The 15,403-nt window shown below is 37.2% G+C and overlaps 1 protein-coding gene across 1 annotated transcript in view; it reads left to right on the top strand.

Annotated features, from left to right (window-relative positions):
• TNS3 (tensin 3) overlaps positions 1-15,403 on the top strand; it is a 136,214-nt gene that overhangs the window by 29,033 nt on the left and 91,778 nt on the right. Inside the window, exons 5-11 of the mRNA XM_053993578.1 lie at positions 2,461-2,511; positions 3,741-3,863; positions 5,362-5,426; positions 9,777-9,860; positions 13,043-13,155; positions 14,800-14,860; positions 15,023-15,095. Coding sequence (XP_053849553.1) covers positions 2,461-2,511; positions 3,741-3,863; positions 5,362-5,426; positions 9,777-9,860; positions 13,043-13,155; positions 14,800-14,860; positions 15,023-15,095 — 570 coding nt within the window. The remainder of the gene's footprint in view (positions 1-2,460; positions 2,512-3,740; positions 3,864-5,361; positions 5,427-9,776; positions 9,861-13,042; positions 13,156-14,799; positions 14,861-15,022; positions 15,096-15,403) is intronic.

Raw genomic sequence — 15,403 nt, 5'->3', positions numbered from 1 at the left:
GCCAGGTTGTAGATTCAGAGAGTTTGTTTTTGAACTACCTTTTGTTTCTCATGTTTTGAATACCTTTTCAGCCTGCTCAAGAGGTGCATGTGAATCAGCAAAGAAAAAAAACCCCAAAACCTCCACAAAATAGTATTCAAGTCAGCAATCCTGCTGAAGTAGATGGGAAAAATTCTACTCTTCTATTGGGTCAAGGTCTCAGATAACAGAACATATACTACTGATTAGCATTTATCATTTTTTCTAGTTGTTTTCTGTCACCAAATGACACAAGCAAAAACGACGCACCACAGCCTTGGTCACGATGAAGAGACTAATTTATTTTTTCTGACTCCAATCTTTTATAGTTCTCAAAAGATGCCAGTGGATTGGAGGGTGAACGTGCCACCTCTCCAACGACACTGGACAAACTACCTGTACATCAAATTTCTCCTCCTCTATGAAAGAATGCAAAACAATAGGTTATTTACAGAAAGTTGTGTGAGAAAGTTCTCTACAAGAATATAAACTCAGAAGGCTTTAGAAAACTCTTGATAACCAGGGCGACAGTTTTCCTTTCACTACAGTGAAAGGAGTGAGTGGGTTAACAGAAAAGTTGGAAGATCTCATAGGCTAAGTTATAGCTAAATAGGTATGTCATATCTTCCCTGCAAAGTTTTGACAGACCAATACTTTTTTGTCAGGCACACGAATTCAAATATTTAACAGTGTATCACTCCCAGACTTCTCATTGTTAATTCTTATGGTCTACATTATATTTCATGGTAGCCAGGTCTCTCAGTATACCTCTGACTCAAAGCCATTTGAAATAAATAAGGTGTAGTAGAATTTATTGTCCCTTTTCAAAATGTGCATTTAAGTTTAGCTTTAGTTTTATTGTAAAATAACTAAATATCTAAAATACATTCACTAGTGCTACCTAATGTCAAATGTTAATTTAGTTTAGTAGAACAGAGGGCAAACCTGAAGCCATATCATTGTAGTTTCTGGTAATTTTTATGTTTCAAATACATCTATTTACTACATAAATTATAGAGTGTCGAGGTTTGACATGGAAGTGAATTTTTTCCAGGAAGTTGGGTCAAACCAATCAGTGGTCAGGTTTGGATATTGGCACCTGGAGTGACCACTGAAAGTATGGACACGCCTCTGAGAACACAGGGGGTTAAAAGCAAGAACTCCCAGGAGAACTGTCTCTTTTGGTTCCGGTCGTCAGAGAGTGCAGACTCTCCCCTGCCCAGCCTTAGGCTGGGTGGGGGAGGGGAAGCCACGCGGCCTTGTCCAGGTAGGCCGAGGGGCTGAGGGTCTGGAACCAAGCCAGCTCCTGTAGACGGAAGGGTGGAGAGAAGTGGAGATGCCTTTGTCCCCCCCCCCCGCAAGAGGGAAAGAGACAGAGAGCCTGGCGGCACCTGGAAATTTGCCGGCAGAGGAGAAAGAGAAGGGGGAGGATGTCCAGCGTGGGAGACGGAACACCGGACCGCGATATCAGCCATCCAGGGAGTCTGAACGTTTAACCCTTTCCAGGAAATGAAGGCTTTTTAAAAGTATTACTCCTCCTTGATTTGTAGTAGAAGAGAGATAGTCCGAGACCTGAGATGTTAGAAGAAGAAATATTTAAGCGGGAGGAGATGATGAAGTAGCTTTTAGCTGGACTTTTCTTGTTAGCCATGGACTGAACTAAAATCTCCTGCAATAGAGACTGCATTTTAGGGGGATGCAGTGGTGACCCAGGGAGACCTGTTTCAGCTTCAAACAGCACAGGAATGGCAAGAACAGAAGAAAGCTGAGGAGGGAATGGTGATACCCTCTGTCTTCGGGAAGAAGATGATTCTTGTTTTTGGACCCCTCGGCCCCAGGGGAAAATGGGGGGGGGACTGTAGTCCCAGGATGAGAAACTGAACTGTTGTATTTTTGGGTCCATGGCAAAGCATCCTTAAAGGAGCCCTATGAGCAGTCTGTCCATGCACAGTGGTGAGAGCACTGTGACATGGAATGGAGAGTGTCACACTGGCAGATTTTTTTTTCCGGGCGGTTGCCATGTGTGACAGGGAAACACAGGGTGGCAGCTGTGTTTCCTGGGGGGTCTGTAGTGCAAGAGAGACTTCTCTCTCCCTTGATAGTTTGAGTATGGATTACCTGAAGGGTGGTAATTTGATCAGGAATCCCGGGTGATGTTTCATGGCTGGGTGTTTTTGGAAATTGGGAGGAGGAGGGGTGTTTTAAAGGGTCTTCATCCTAGATTTAGTTTATGTGTTTTCTGTATTAGTAGTAGTTTAATAAAGTTTTTTTTCCTTTGTTATTAAGCTTGGGCCTGCTCTGCTCTATTCCTGATAACATCTCACAGCATTTATTTAGAGAAGGTGCATTTTCATGGGGACGCTGGCATTGCGCCAGTGTCCAACCATGACATAGAGTCTTGATGGTTAATATTTTTTTATTTTTTTCTTTCTTTCTGAACAGGTATTAAACCTCTCTGAAAAGAGGTATGACCTTGCCAAGCTTAACCCAAAGGTATCAACTGTCTTCCATAACATAGTTTTCTAGTGTTAAATACAACTTAAATGGCCTGATAAGCCCTGAAGCTATGCAAGTGTTGATATACAGAGTAAGAGAAGTAGTTTTGGAAGATACTAAAACACCCCACATGCATCCTCTTATTTTTTCTCAAGTTCTGTTAGATCTGTGTTTTATTTTTACACAGCTATTCCTGTTGTTTTCTTAGGTTTTATACACAGGACCATAAGCCTGTTGTGACTTCTGAAAAACATCTGTTGGGTGATACAAATTTTACTTCAAGTATACTATTTTGTGCAGTCACAGGATGCGGGGATTGTGTACTGTAATATACAGTCAGCTGAAGTTAGTGAACTTGATTCAGATAAGGACTTCTCTCTTGTACTATTTTTGAGTAGTTGCTTCTCTGCACAATAGAGACATAAGAAATTTCAGAATGATTGATATCTGACTCTTGTTCCTTCTCACCAATTGATGTGTTTGTTTGCTGTAAGAAATGGTGTGCAGATACACTTCAGCATCTGTTATAAGGCCAGACAGAGTGGCACAGATGTGTATTTACAGCAGTAGATTTACAGAGAAAATCTACCTGAGGAAAGTACTAAAACCCCTCTTAATTTTAAATTTTTGCATGCTTTATTGATCATGAAGGATGTATTTTTTAATATTAGGCATATGTTGAATGCATAATATGTATGTATTGCATATGTTTTGTTAGTAAATATGCATATAATAAAAATAGGCTTAGTAAACTGTATTATGTAGTGAATAGAAAATCTGAACAAAATTTTTACATGCTGTTATCATGTTGCACATGAAGGAAATAAATTGAAAGTAAAATGAAAGCCATCAAAAATCATTATTTGCTCTAATTCTAATTGAATTTACTGGTATAAAATACCAGAAATTCTAGACAAAAAATCATGTAAGAAATCAAGACCTTCAGAAATATTGTCACTTCTAAGTGTTTGGTGAGATTGGGATGGGCAAGGAGGAGGAAGTTTTTTGTTTATCTTTTATAAAAGTACTAGTATCTTAAAAACCCACAAATTCCCTCCTCCCCTGTAGAGACCTGTAAGCATCATGACAATTGAATTGCATGATTATGATTATGAAATGGGAAAAGTTGTGGAGATTTTCAACCATGACATTTATTTGAGTCCAGAATTTAGTATGTGATACTAGTGTCAAGGTGTTTCTCGTAAATGTTACTGGTTTAATTGCAGATTATGGATGTGGGGTGGCCTGATCTCCATGCTCCACTTCTTGATAAGGTGTGCACCATCTGCAAGGCTATGGAGTCCTGGCTGGACAATGATCCTCAACACGTGGTGGTGATCCATTGCAGAGTGAGTGCTGTGCATGACTTTGTATTCATTTTCAAAAACCTTGTCCTTTACTTTTCTTATTAAAAAAAAAAAAAAGAAGTTAGATCTGTTTTCAGTGTTGGCAGCAGTATGCCAGATCTTCTGTTGATGTAAATAAGTTTAAATCCACTGACCTTCTATGCTTGTTAAAGATTTCTTTTTTATGATTTAAGTCCTAGCCCTTTCTGCAGGTATAGCATGAACCGATGTTACTTCATCCTTCAAAGGTCACTGTTACTTCTGTAGATGTATTTAGAAGCTTGAGGGTTTTCCAGCTTGATGGTGACACTCATATATTCTGTGACACTCATGAGTTTTGTTGTTGGAAAAAGATAGGCACTGTATCACAGATCATGTCTTTAGACTCTGTATGGTTGTAGGAAATCAGGTCATTAAGGACCTTCTGGATACTTTTGAAGGATTTTAATTGACAGCATCATTGCAGTGCATTAGAGCAATGCTACCAGTGTGCTGTGTTGCTTCCTCCTGCTTGCTCGCAATAAACAGAAATAAAGAAAAACCTTAGTTAAATTTGGATAAAATGAATTCAGAACTGGGTTGGTAGCTGTGCTCATGACACTTGATGCAATCTTGATATCTTTGTATCACTGGCAGATGTTACTCTCAACAAAATGATGGTGATAATGGGTTGGAAACTTCAAATCAGGTTGTGTAGTTTCCAGTCCCAAATTTCTTCCAGGCAGAATGTCATTGTATGAAACACTTGAAATCTTACTAGTTGCAGGAATGCAGCCAGGAAAATGGCCCATACATGGAACAAAAGGGAACGAAGTATTTCTAGGTACACAATCATATACAAATTGATAATTCATGTTTTTGATTAATGCCTTTTGCTAATATAGGTTTCCAGCCACAGAAATAGATACAGCCAACTACTATCAGCTGAGAGACTGAAAATATTTTGAAAACTTTGAGAATTACTGCTTGTTAAATTTTACTGCATTTGTTATGTAAATTATTTAAAAATACTTTAGAACATTTTAAAAATTATCCACAGAAAATCAGTTACTATAAATCTCAGGTGCTGGGGAAGTAAAAATGTGAAAACATGCCAGAAAGGCCTATTCTTTCTAAAATAGGTATTTTATAGCATTTCATCCTGGGAATTGCAGCATTGTCTAGACTTATTGTGAATGACCTCTGAAAAAAATAATACAAAATTAGAGTAGTTCATACAATTTTTTTCTTTTTTCCCAGTTGATTCCTCTTAATTGGTAAGATTTGACAGGCATGCACGTAGAAATTCTACTTAGTGTTTTTTTATGTCATTTGTGAGCCAGCTTACATTGACAGATAAGCTGCTGCCCATTATTTCCACCATTCCATCAACCCAGGGTGCATGGGCAAAAGGACTCTGAATCTCTTGCCTTGAAATTGTATTTAGTATGAGTCTTAAATATAATAATGTCCAATAATGTAATACATAATGTAAGTTATGATTCCCTTTTTCCTAATACAGGGAGGAAAAGGAAGGATAGGTGTAGTCATATCATCATATATGCACTTTACCAATGTTTCTGCAAGGTAGGTGTGAATAATGCATGTTGTGTGTTTTTTTACAATAAACATTGGGGAAAATGCCTTTTAGTTGATTACTGTTGTCAGCTTACTGTTTGTTAGGTTTTCTTCTCAAGGAGTTTTAGAGCATGTCTTTCTTAACAGAGTCTGTTTTCATGATAGTTTTTGTGTAATCCTGCTTTCAGTAGGAGACTGGATTAGGTGACAGCCTAAGGTCACTTTGAAACTGAGATTTTATTGGTTTGCAGAAAACTTTTCTGAAGGATGTTTTCAGATGAATGATAGAACGTACAGGAAACCATTTTTATGTCATGGTACTATCTTTATTCTGTTAAACCTCTCTGTTTGCCACTTCCATCAAGTGGCCTCTTGAATTGGTGAGAAATTATTCCTTAAGTACTTAAGAAAAACTGTTATTAAAATCTGGAAAGAGTGTTTGAATAGGGAATTCCTAGACATTGATCCAAGTGCAGAACGAATTGTAAGGAATAATCTAGACTTTAGTTTGCAGTTAGTTCAAACAGTAGGTGTCTGATTACTTAGTTTTAATTGTTTCTTTTGGAGTGCTCAAATTATGGAATGACAATTTATATCAAAAAGATACAATTTGAGAAATTGTCTCAAAAAGGATGAAGTGTGTTTTGGAGATTTTTGTTGGGATTCTAATAATACTGTTTTCCCTTGGGGTTTTTTAATTTATACACATACATAAATGTATGTATATACATTTTATATACATACATAAATGTATTAAAATAAGGATACACTCTAAATGTCATGGTTAAATCAAATTTGGTCCTGAATTCACAACAGCATGTCAGTAATAGGTTTGATCCACAACTGTAGTTGACGGAGTCTTGAATTGCTAGAGGTTGATAGCAAATTATTCATGGATGTCAGGCAAACTAGGTAAACCAAATTTATAAGTAATTATGGACCAAGAAACGAAGTGCATTGTGTACACTAATATGTACTGAAAAAACCACTTGCTTCAGTGATTGCCACAATTTCATATTTTGTTGAGAAGTATTGTGAATGACAAAAACTGTCAAATGAGGGTAGTACAGTTGTGGTGTGATTTCAGTGTTGCAGTATTATGTCATCCTTAAAGGTGGTACCTGGCTATAAATATATTATAATAACATCATTACAGTCACATTCAAGCGGTGTTTTGTTAAGCCCAGCAATTAAAGGTACCACCTTTTACCCCAAACAAATTCAGGATTCCTCCAGTGAAGTTGCAGGAGAGGAGTGAGCTTGGAAGCCCTCTAACTTTCTGGATATCTGGCAGCTGCTATCCAAAGCTTAACTTTTCTGTATAAGGATGAGGTTGGGGTTTCCCAGCTAGGATTTGTTCATCCCTAGCATTATCAAGACTCCTGAAAATGGTACACAGCAACCTTGCAGAAGCAGAAATTACTGCAGGTGCTGCTGTTAAGGGTGCCATCTACTGTGTCTGAATTGGTACTTAGAAGATGATACTTATCTTTTCAAGCCAGATCTCATAAGCTCGCAGAGAAAAGTACCACACGAGGTAACTCAGCTACCTCAGGTGGCATAGAAGAAGCAGGATGGCTTCTGCGACAGTGTTGGAAACAGAAAAGTTTTAATAAAAGGCAAAATAACAAAGCTCTTGACAGAGAAAAACTGAGCCAGGGCAAGAGGTTCTTGCTCCTGCTAAAACACTTCACAAAAGTGATTACTTCTTTTGTTCTCTTCTTTTTCTAGTGAATTGCTTAGGTGGGACCTTTTAGCTTCTGTCCAATTAACGGTCCTTAAGTTTGAGGTGAAATCCCCAAGGTCCTATGAAGTGTCTTTTAACCAAATTGAGGAAAGAAATTTCTAGACTTTTTTCCTTTTTAAGGAGACATAGAGTAATTTGTTCACTCTGTCAACAGGGGACATATTCCTACAAGAAGACCTTGAAGAAGTTGGCACTAAAGAAAGTTCATACTTGTCAGCATGCATAGGTGTCCTGGTTCTGGGCAGGACAGGGTTAATTTTTTCAGTATGCTTGAGGGAGCATGGCCAGTACCCAGAGGTTATTCTAGACCGCCTCATGTCATTGCTAGGTGTGGGGGGAAGGGGATCCTTCAAGGGAGAAGGGGTCCCTTCGGGTTGAGAAAGTGTGGCAGATGAGCCATCCAGCATTGTCTATTATTGGGGGCTTCCACAGTGAGCGATAATGTTTCCTTTCTTCTACCCTCTGTCATTAGTATTGTTGTTGTTACTATTAATTTTTTAATCTCATTCCTGTGTCCAGTAAATTGTTCTTATTTAAAGATCAAAACCCGTGATCTTTGCCGTTGTGCCTCCAATTCTCCTCTCCATCCCACTGCAGGGAAGGGGAGAGGAGGGAGGGAACAAGCAGCAGTGTGGTATGGAGAGCATCAGTAGGAGTACTAAATTAGGGAATTCCCTTCCTGAACCACGACAACATGCCAAAAAATTCTAGGCTTAGTGAAATCCTGTGAATTTCACAGGTGCTTAGCACCTCTGCTGTAAAGAGAGGCTAAGGGGTTGTTCAGTCTGAAAGAAGAGTAGGCTCCAAGGAGACTTTCTGGTGGTCTTCCAGTACCTAAAGGAAGTCTACAAGATGGGTGGAGTGGGACTTTTTCAAAGTAAGGCAGTGACAGGACAAGGGGAGAATGGCTATAGACTGAAGGAGGGTAGATTTAGATTAGATATTAAATACAAAGAATAAATTCTCTACTGTTAGCATGGTGAGACACTGGAATAGGTTGTCCAGAGAAGTTGTGGAGGCCAGATTTCTGGAAGTGCTCAAGGCCAGGTTGGATGGGGCTTTGAGTAACCAGGTTGGATGGGGCTTTGAATAGGTTGTCCAGAGAAGTTGTGGAGGCCAGATTTCTGGAAGTGCTCAAGGCCAGGTTGGATGGGGCTTTGAGTAACCTGGTCTGGTGAAAAGTGTCCTGCCCGTGGCAAGAGAGCTGGAACAAGATGATCTTTAAGGTAGTTTCCAAGCTAAACCATTCTATGATTCTATGAAAAATCCTTATTGGTGCAGCCCCCCTTTAGATATATGTTGTAATATCAAATTTTCTCATTTAGGAAGGATTAATGTGTCATCAAATTTAATGAGGTCAAACAGAGCTCTTTGCAATTGTTGGTAAACTCTATTTTAACAAGTGAAGTGCTAGCAGGTTTTGGCTATTATGTAGGAATGGGCTGCCTAAATTCTGGATGGCAGTGTGGGTGAAGATGAATGAAGATACATGATGGATTGGGTGAGAAAGAGGTTTTGGGTCAAGAATATTTTAAGTACACACTATGTAATTTTTAACACCCATGAAGAAAAGGCTTGACTTTCTAGCCTGATCCAGCACCCTGTCAAGACAACTGGCACCTTCTGATTAATTTTTGGAACAGGCATAAATTTCATTTTTATCCTGACGTGCATATGTGTACTTTGCACAAGTTTATTTTCCTCTGAACTCATTTAGGTTGAACTAGTTGTGGAAATTAAAAGTTGAGATTTTGGTGTGTTCTTATATTTTGGAACTTCCAGATCTTTTATGTTCTGATACAAATTAAAAATGTGGACTATATCTGTTATGAAACACATTGTTATTATCTGGAATAGCTATAAAAGAATCACCATAGCACGTTACTTGGCATATGTGATGAACAGCATTCTTACTGATTTTTGGCACTTCTTTTTCTTTTTTTCTGTAGCCTCTTGCCTTCCTTCACCCAAAAAAGACCCACATAAGAGCCATTCTGGATAAAGAATAGAAGAAAATATATTTTTTGGAATATGTTGCTCCTTGATTGTGTGTTTGCCGAGTTTATGGTTTTCTGATGTAAAATAGTTCCTTTTCAAAGACAGTCTCTTCCTTGATGGCTCAGGGTGCTGGGGAAGGGAAACAAAGGCTGAATGAATTATTGACTGCTTAAATTAACCTCTATCCTGGTATTACAGTTCTTTCTGAAAAAGAAAATAAATTTGTATTTTATAGAGAGAATTCCCAGTGGCACATGCAAGAAATTATGGCAAGTATCCTTCTTTAGGAGCCTAAGCTGTTTGGTTCTGCCAAAGTTTTTTGCATTCTGATTTCAATGTATTCATGTTGGAAGTATGCAGTTCAGTTCATTGAATAAGGAAGGTGCTTTGCTCAGGAAGGAAGCTATCTTGAGGTGTTGAATGAGAAGGTGTCAGTGGAATAGACATCATTGTCCACAATGTCCAGATTACTAGAGTTGCTAGTTAGGTGCTTGTTTTTTTATTTTTCTTCCCTCCTTTTTTCCTTCCAAATATTTTTGCATATTTCAAGCAGTAGCCTGCTGAATTTTTGAGATAACACTGAAGAAGAATAACATGTGTCTCTTTCTTGACAGTGCTGATCAGGCTCTAGACAGATTTGCTATGAAGAAATTTTTTGATGATAAAGTTTCAGCTTTAATGCAGCCGTCCCAAAGAAGGTATTCAATTTGTTTCTAATTTATATCAATAGGAAATGTCTTAATTATCTTCTGCTCCCATCCCTTAATTCCTCCCCAGCTATGTGAAGGCTATTTCCACAAGATCCTCCAGTGATTCCTGAATTCTCAGCACTGTATCTTATATTATTATTCCTTGATTGATGAGATCTCTCCTTCAGTTCCTGTATGTGGTCCCAGACAGACAAGACCTTTTGTACCACATAGTTATCTAAATGGGTTCTCACTGCACTGTTTATTAACAAAGAGATGTCACAATCTTGATTGTTCCAAGATAACAATAAACTAATTTTTCTGTGGTATAATGATGAGTATGGGAAATGTGCTGATTAGTGTGCAATAAAGATCTTTTTACTACTTGTTTAGAGGATCTGCAGGTTATGCACTTGCCCCATGTCCATGCTAGTAAATGTTTGTCAAAGCATGCAATATTTATTATGTTTATCTGGATGTGTTACCTTTTCAGTCTGTCTTTATGACAAAGGTTGAATTAGGATTCAAAGTAATAAGCACTTGTTAAAGTGAATAGTTTTGGGATTCACTATGTACCTTGTTTTTATGACAGGTAATTGAAGGATTCAGTACCAAAAGAGACTGATATCCATCAGACAAGTAATTGTGATATAGGTGAATCTCTTTTAGAAATATAAAATATCACCTAGGTTTGATTTGGTAATTACTGTTTGGGGTTTTTTTGGATTTTTTTTTTTTTTTTGGTCTTAAACCATGTGTATGCAGTAGGTTGTTTAGAAGTTGTTTAAAGTATAGGAATTTGCTAGTAATTAAAACAGAAAAATCAGTAGTCACAACTTGGTAAGGTGTTTGGTTCTGTTAATCTCTAAATAAAAACTTACTGGTTACTTTTTTAACCCATTAGATGACATGCACAGCTCCTTTTAACTTGAAAAATAGTAGCACAACATTCCGTTCGACTTGAAATAAACTTTTCATTAGTAGAAGTTGGCCTTTTTTTGTTTCAATTTTGTACTTGCATATATGTGTATCGCATTTCAGTAATAAGGATTTGAGAATTCTGCCTACCAGACAGAGAAGTGTGAACCATAGCAGCAAAAGGAAAGAGATATTGTTAATCTTCCCATACAGAAGCTCTAGATAGCAGGCATATTTTGGTGAGAGCCAGGAACCTCCACGACAGCCTGTGAATTGTGCATCAGGGCAGTTTTCCAACCATGTTGACAGGAAGCTTCAGTACCTACTGACTTAAGTGAACTGTATGTGAGCCCTAAAGCTAGATGCTAGCTATAAATGGTTGCATCTATCTTTCCTATACCCCCTTCAAGGACACTTGCTTAATTCTTCTGGGGGTAACTCCGGGAGGGAGGGCCTCAGAGATACTCAGTTTGCTTCTTGACTGATGGCGTTAACATCTTTGTTCACCAGTACTGAACTTGAGCTGCCCTTGCCATCTTCCAGACATATACACATACTTCGGAGTGTAATTTCTCATAAGAACAGAGGTAGTTTTCCAAACTGTTTGTCAGAACTGTTATCCCAAATCTCACCTCTCCTACTTTGCCTGGCCTGGTGGTGGCCACTAATCTTATTGCAGAGAAAGGAAAACCAACTCTCTTAATATTTGTGGATAATTTCGTACTCCTTTGTTCCTATTCTGATCAGTCAGTGGCCTTTTAATATCCTTTTTCTCTGAAACCATTGCTGGGTAATTAATTAGTGATATCCTTGTTAAAACCCAGTTGATGTATAAATGGGATAATTTAAGTGGATCTCCAAATCGTAAAATATGAAAATGCACCCATTTTTCACATTTTGAAACTTTTTCTTCACTAAATCTTGTCCAGATAAAAATAAATTGTGGCCATTAAGTCACTTAGCTTTTCCCTACTGTTAGTTGGGTACTGTAACAATGGTAAGAAAAGTAACTGTAGACCAGATCTATTTTGAATCCATTCTCAGATAAGCAGTTGAAGATTTTTCTGAATGAGAAATGCAGATAGAGACCCTTCATATGAAAAAAATTTCTCATAAACCTTCGGGATAAATCTTTTGTCGCTCTTATCAAAAGTAAGCCAACTGTCTCTAGGCCCCTTAAATGCACTGCCTTGAGAAAGTTTTTCAAAAATTCAGTATAATTTTTGTAATAATTAAAAGCTGGTAAAGAGAAAATGTTCACATTGATAATAATAAACTATTTTATTAAAGTCGTGAGAGGTCACTGACAAAACATTTTAACACATTATTTTTTTTTGTCAAGTGTGTCAATTTGTAAAATTTGTGCTTTTGATGTACCAAATCCTTTCAGAAAGATTGAAGGAGAAAACAAAAAAAAAGTTGCCTTTTCTTAGCATTTAAAATAGATTGAGCTTTGCAAGCTGTCTGTAAAATGAAACCTATTTTAAATTACTCACAACCCCCATTCTGGGGTAGAAAAGCTGTTGTTACTCAGCAGGATATCCTTATTTGTGGTGTTACCAGGAGTTCAGTTAATGAGATCTGTGCATAAAGGTGAAAAAAAGGTGATTTTACTCTATACATTCCTGAGACTATGAAGGAAGATAAATGAAGATCTTCTCATAGGCATGGAAAAAAAAAGGGACTCAAAGCCAGTGGAAAAATTAAAGACACTGCAGTGATGTTTACTAGCATGTATTTGCTCATGAGCTTGTGACCAAACCACGTATTAAATCACAGAAACAGAATAATTTTCACATTGCTGTGTTAGTTTTCCTCTTGTTTTGTGCTGAATGAGTTCTCATTATGAAGATGTTATTTGACCACGTTGCCCTTAATGTTAAGATTTCTGACAAGGGCGTTTCTTGCTCTTGTTTTAATGAAGATTACTTTACTGTAAATTGGATGGAAACCATATCATGCTGCTGTGAAAGACATTTAAGACTACAGTTGTAACTAGGAATGTGTACCAAAACAATTGACTTTACTGTCTCTTCTACTTAATTTCTTACTTAGAGTAGTAATGTAAATAACCAAAATAAAGATACCAACAATGGCAATGTAACAGCCATGGATTTAATACAGTGGTAAATGAAAATGTCTTTTCATGCTGTTTTTTGAAGATTATTATTTTGGAGCTATGTGCATTGTCACAAGAAAATGCCATTGTGTAAATAATGTATTTCTCTAGTATTAGTGGTTTTATATAATTCAGACAAACTTTTTGTTTTCAGATATGTGCAGTTCTTAAGTGGCCTTCTATCTGGGTCTGTGAAAATGAATGCAACCCCTCTTTTCCTGCACTATGTTATCCTTCATGGCATCCCCAACTTACATGCTGGCGGAGGTAAAGTACCTAATTTTTCCTATTCAGGTGTAGGATCAAAGTCTTGTTTCATTTTGTAACTTTCTAGAAAGTCTGCATGAATCTCAAATTAGAATTAATATCTTCTTGATATCCATCCAAATATTCTCTATAAAGTAGCCAGAAGAGAAGCATTCTAAGAGTAAAAATTGGAGCAGGTGAAATCAATTTCTTGTTCTTTGTTAAATGAATAGTTGATGCTATTCGTGTCTGCCTATCTCTGAACAGTTGTGGTCCCTGTTACTGCAAGGGATCTGGGAAGCTGGTCAGCTTTCACAGTAAGTTCCTCTTTGTTTTGGGAAATGATTATAAATATAATCTCTTTTCTGTTTTGAGATTGGATTTTGTGTGGATAAGCTGTTTGGATAGGGTGTACAGAATTACACAGAATCATTTAGTTTGGAAAAGGACCTCCAAGATCATCGAGTCCAACCTTTGACCCATCTTCGCTTTGTCAACTAGATCATGGCACTAAGTGCCGTATCCAGTTGTTTCTTGAACACCTACAGGGATGGTGACTCCACCACCTCCCTGGGCATTCTGTTACAAAGTTTAACAACCCTTTCAGTGAGAAAGTTCTTCCTGCTGTCCAAAAGGAACCTTCTCTGTGCAGCTTGAGGCTATGTCCTCTTACCGTATAGTTAGTTGCCCAGGAGAAAATCCTGACTCCCACCTTACTACAACCTCCTTTCAGGCAGTTATATGGAGTGATAAGGTCTCCCTGAGCCTCCTTTTCTCTAGGTTAAACAACCCAGGTCTTTCAGCCTCTCCTCATAGGACATGTGTGGAGACTCTTTACCAGCTCCCTTGACCTTTTCTGAGCACACTACTGCACTTCAGTGTCTTTCTTGAAGTGAGTGTCCTAGAACTCAACACAGTAGTTGAGGTGTGGCCTCACCACTGCTACTAATGTGGCTTGCTATCCTAAGTGGATTTAAAATTAAAATGATAGAATGAGATAATGTGCTAGAGCACAGTGAAGGAATACAGCTTTGATGGTTGCACTTGATGAACTTAGAGGTCTTAATGATTTATGATTTGTGTTTCTGTGTTTTTATTATCCGAAGGTAAAATAGCACTGGTCTTTTGTAATATAATCAGCATGAATTTGCAATGATTATATTGTCATTTTTGTTTAGTCTGATTTTATTTCTAAAATAACTGCTTTAATAAAGTTAGGGTATTGCTTGTTCTATGTAGAAATTTAAGGGCCTTAAATACTGATTTTGAAACAAATCTGAAGATCAAATAATTTGGTTTTTTGGAAAATATTTTTATTTTATATTGGGGGTTTCCTTTCTTTTGGCCATTATCATTCTTCCTTTATTAATTCTGTTTTCATGCAGAATTTGTTTCCTTCCTTACTAGAATACTTTAAAGTCCCTCCCTATTGAATTCAGAACTAGTCTGAAATAAAATAAAAAAAAACAAAAACAAAAAAAAAAAAAAAAAAAAAAAAAACAAAAAACAACCTTTTAGCCAATTTTGCTTTGAAGGGTATTTTGACAATCCAGCATTGCCACTTATGTGCCATTTAACTCAGTCTGGATGTGCATGAAACTTCCTAGTTGTAATTGCTTCCTATATCTGAATGTTACAAAGCATTTTTTGTTGGCTTCTTTTCAGCTTGTTGGCCTTTTCTGAAGTTATACCAGGCTATGCAACCAGTTTATACATCTGGAATATAGTAAGTTGTAAGCATTTTCCACTATGTTTGAATTTAGGTTTTAATTTCCATGATTGCAGAATTACATAGCCATTTTTACTTTCATTTGTGCGTTTCTTGTTTGTTTTGTGTTTTTGTGTCTTTAAATAATGGTTTTGTTTTTTTTTTTCTTCTGTCAAGTAGCATAGGGTCAGAAAATCAAAGTCGAATCTGCATTGCTATAGACCCTGCCCAGCTTTTGAAAGGAGATATTATGGTGAGTTAATTGTATGGAATGAAAATCTATCGACGTGACATTTAGTTTACAGTTTCTGACCTATTTTGTGTTGTAAAAAACATTATTTTATGAAATGCCTGGAGATACTACAGAATAATTTAGGTTAATTTAGTCATCATCTTTGGCTTTCATGGGAATAAAAACTCTTGTAAAACTTAAACAAGAAGGTTTTTAGGAGAAAATTGTTTTCAAAAAATTGCTGTCAGCATTCTCATTTTATAGCATCACCAAGTTCAGTAAGGCCTGTATTGCTCTTTTCTTTATAAAGATTACTGTGGGATTTGTAA

This window comes from Vidua macroura, chromosome 1, assembly GCF_024509145.1.
Source record: "Vidua macroura isolate BioBank_ID:100142 chromosome 1, ASM2450914v1, whole genome shotgun sequence".
In the NCBI taxonomy this organism is placed as follows: domain Eukaryota; kingdom Metazoa; phylum Chordata; class Aves; order Passeriformes; family Viduidae; genus Vidua; species Vidua macroura.
Note: the sequence above shows the minus strand (reverse complement) of the source record. Positions and strands in the feature narration are given on the sequence as shown.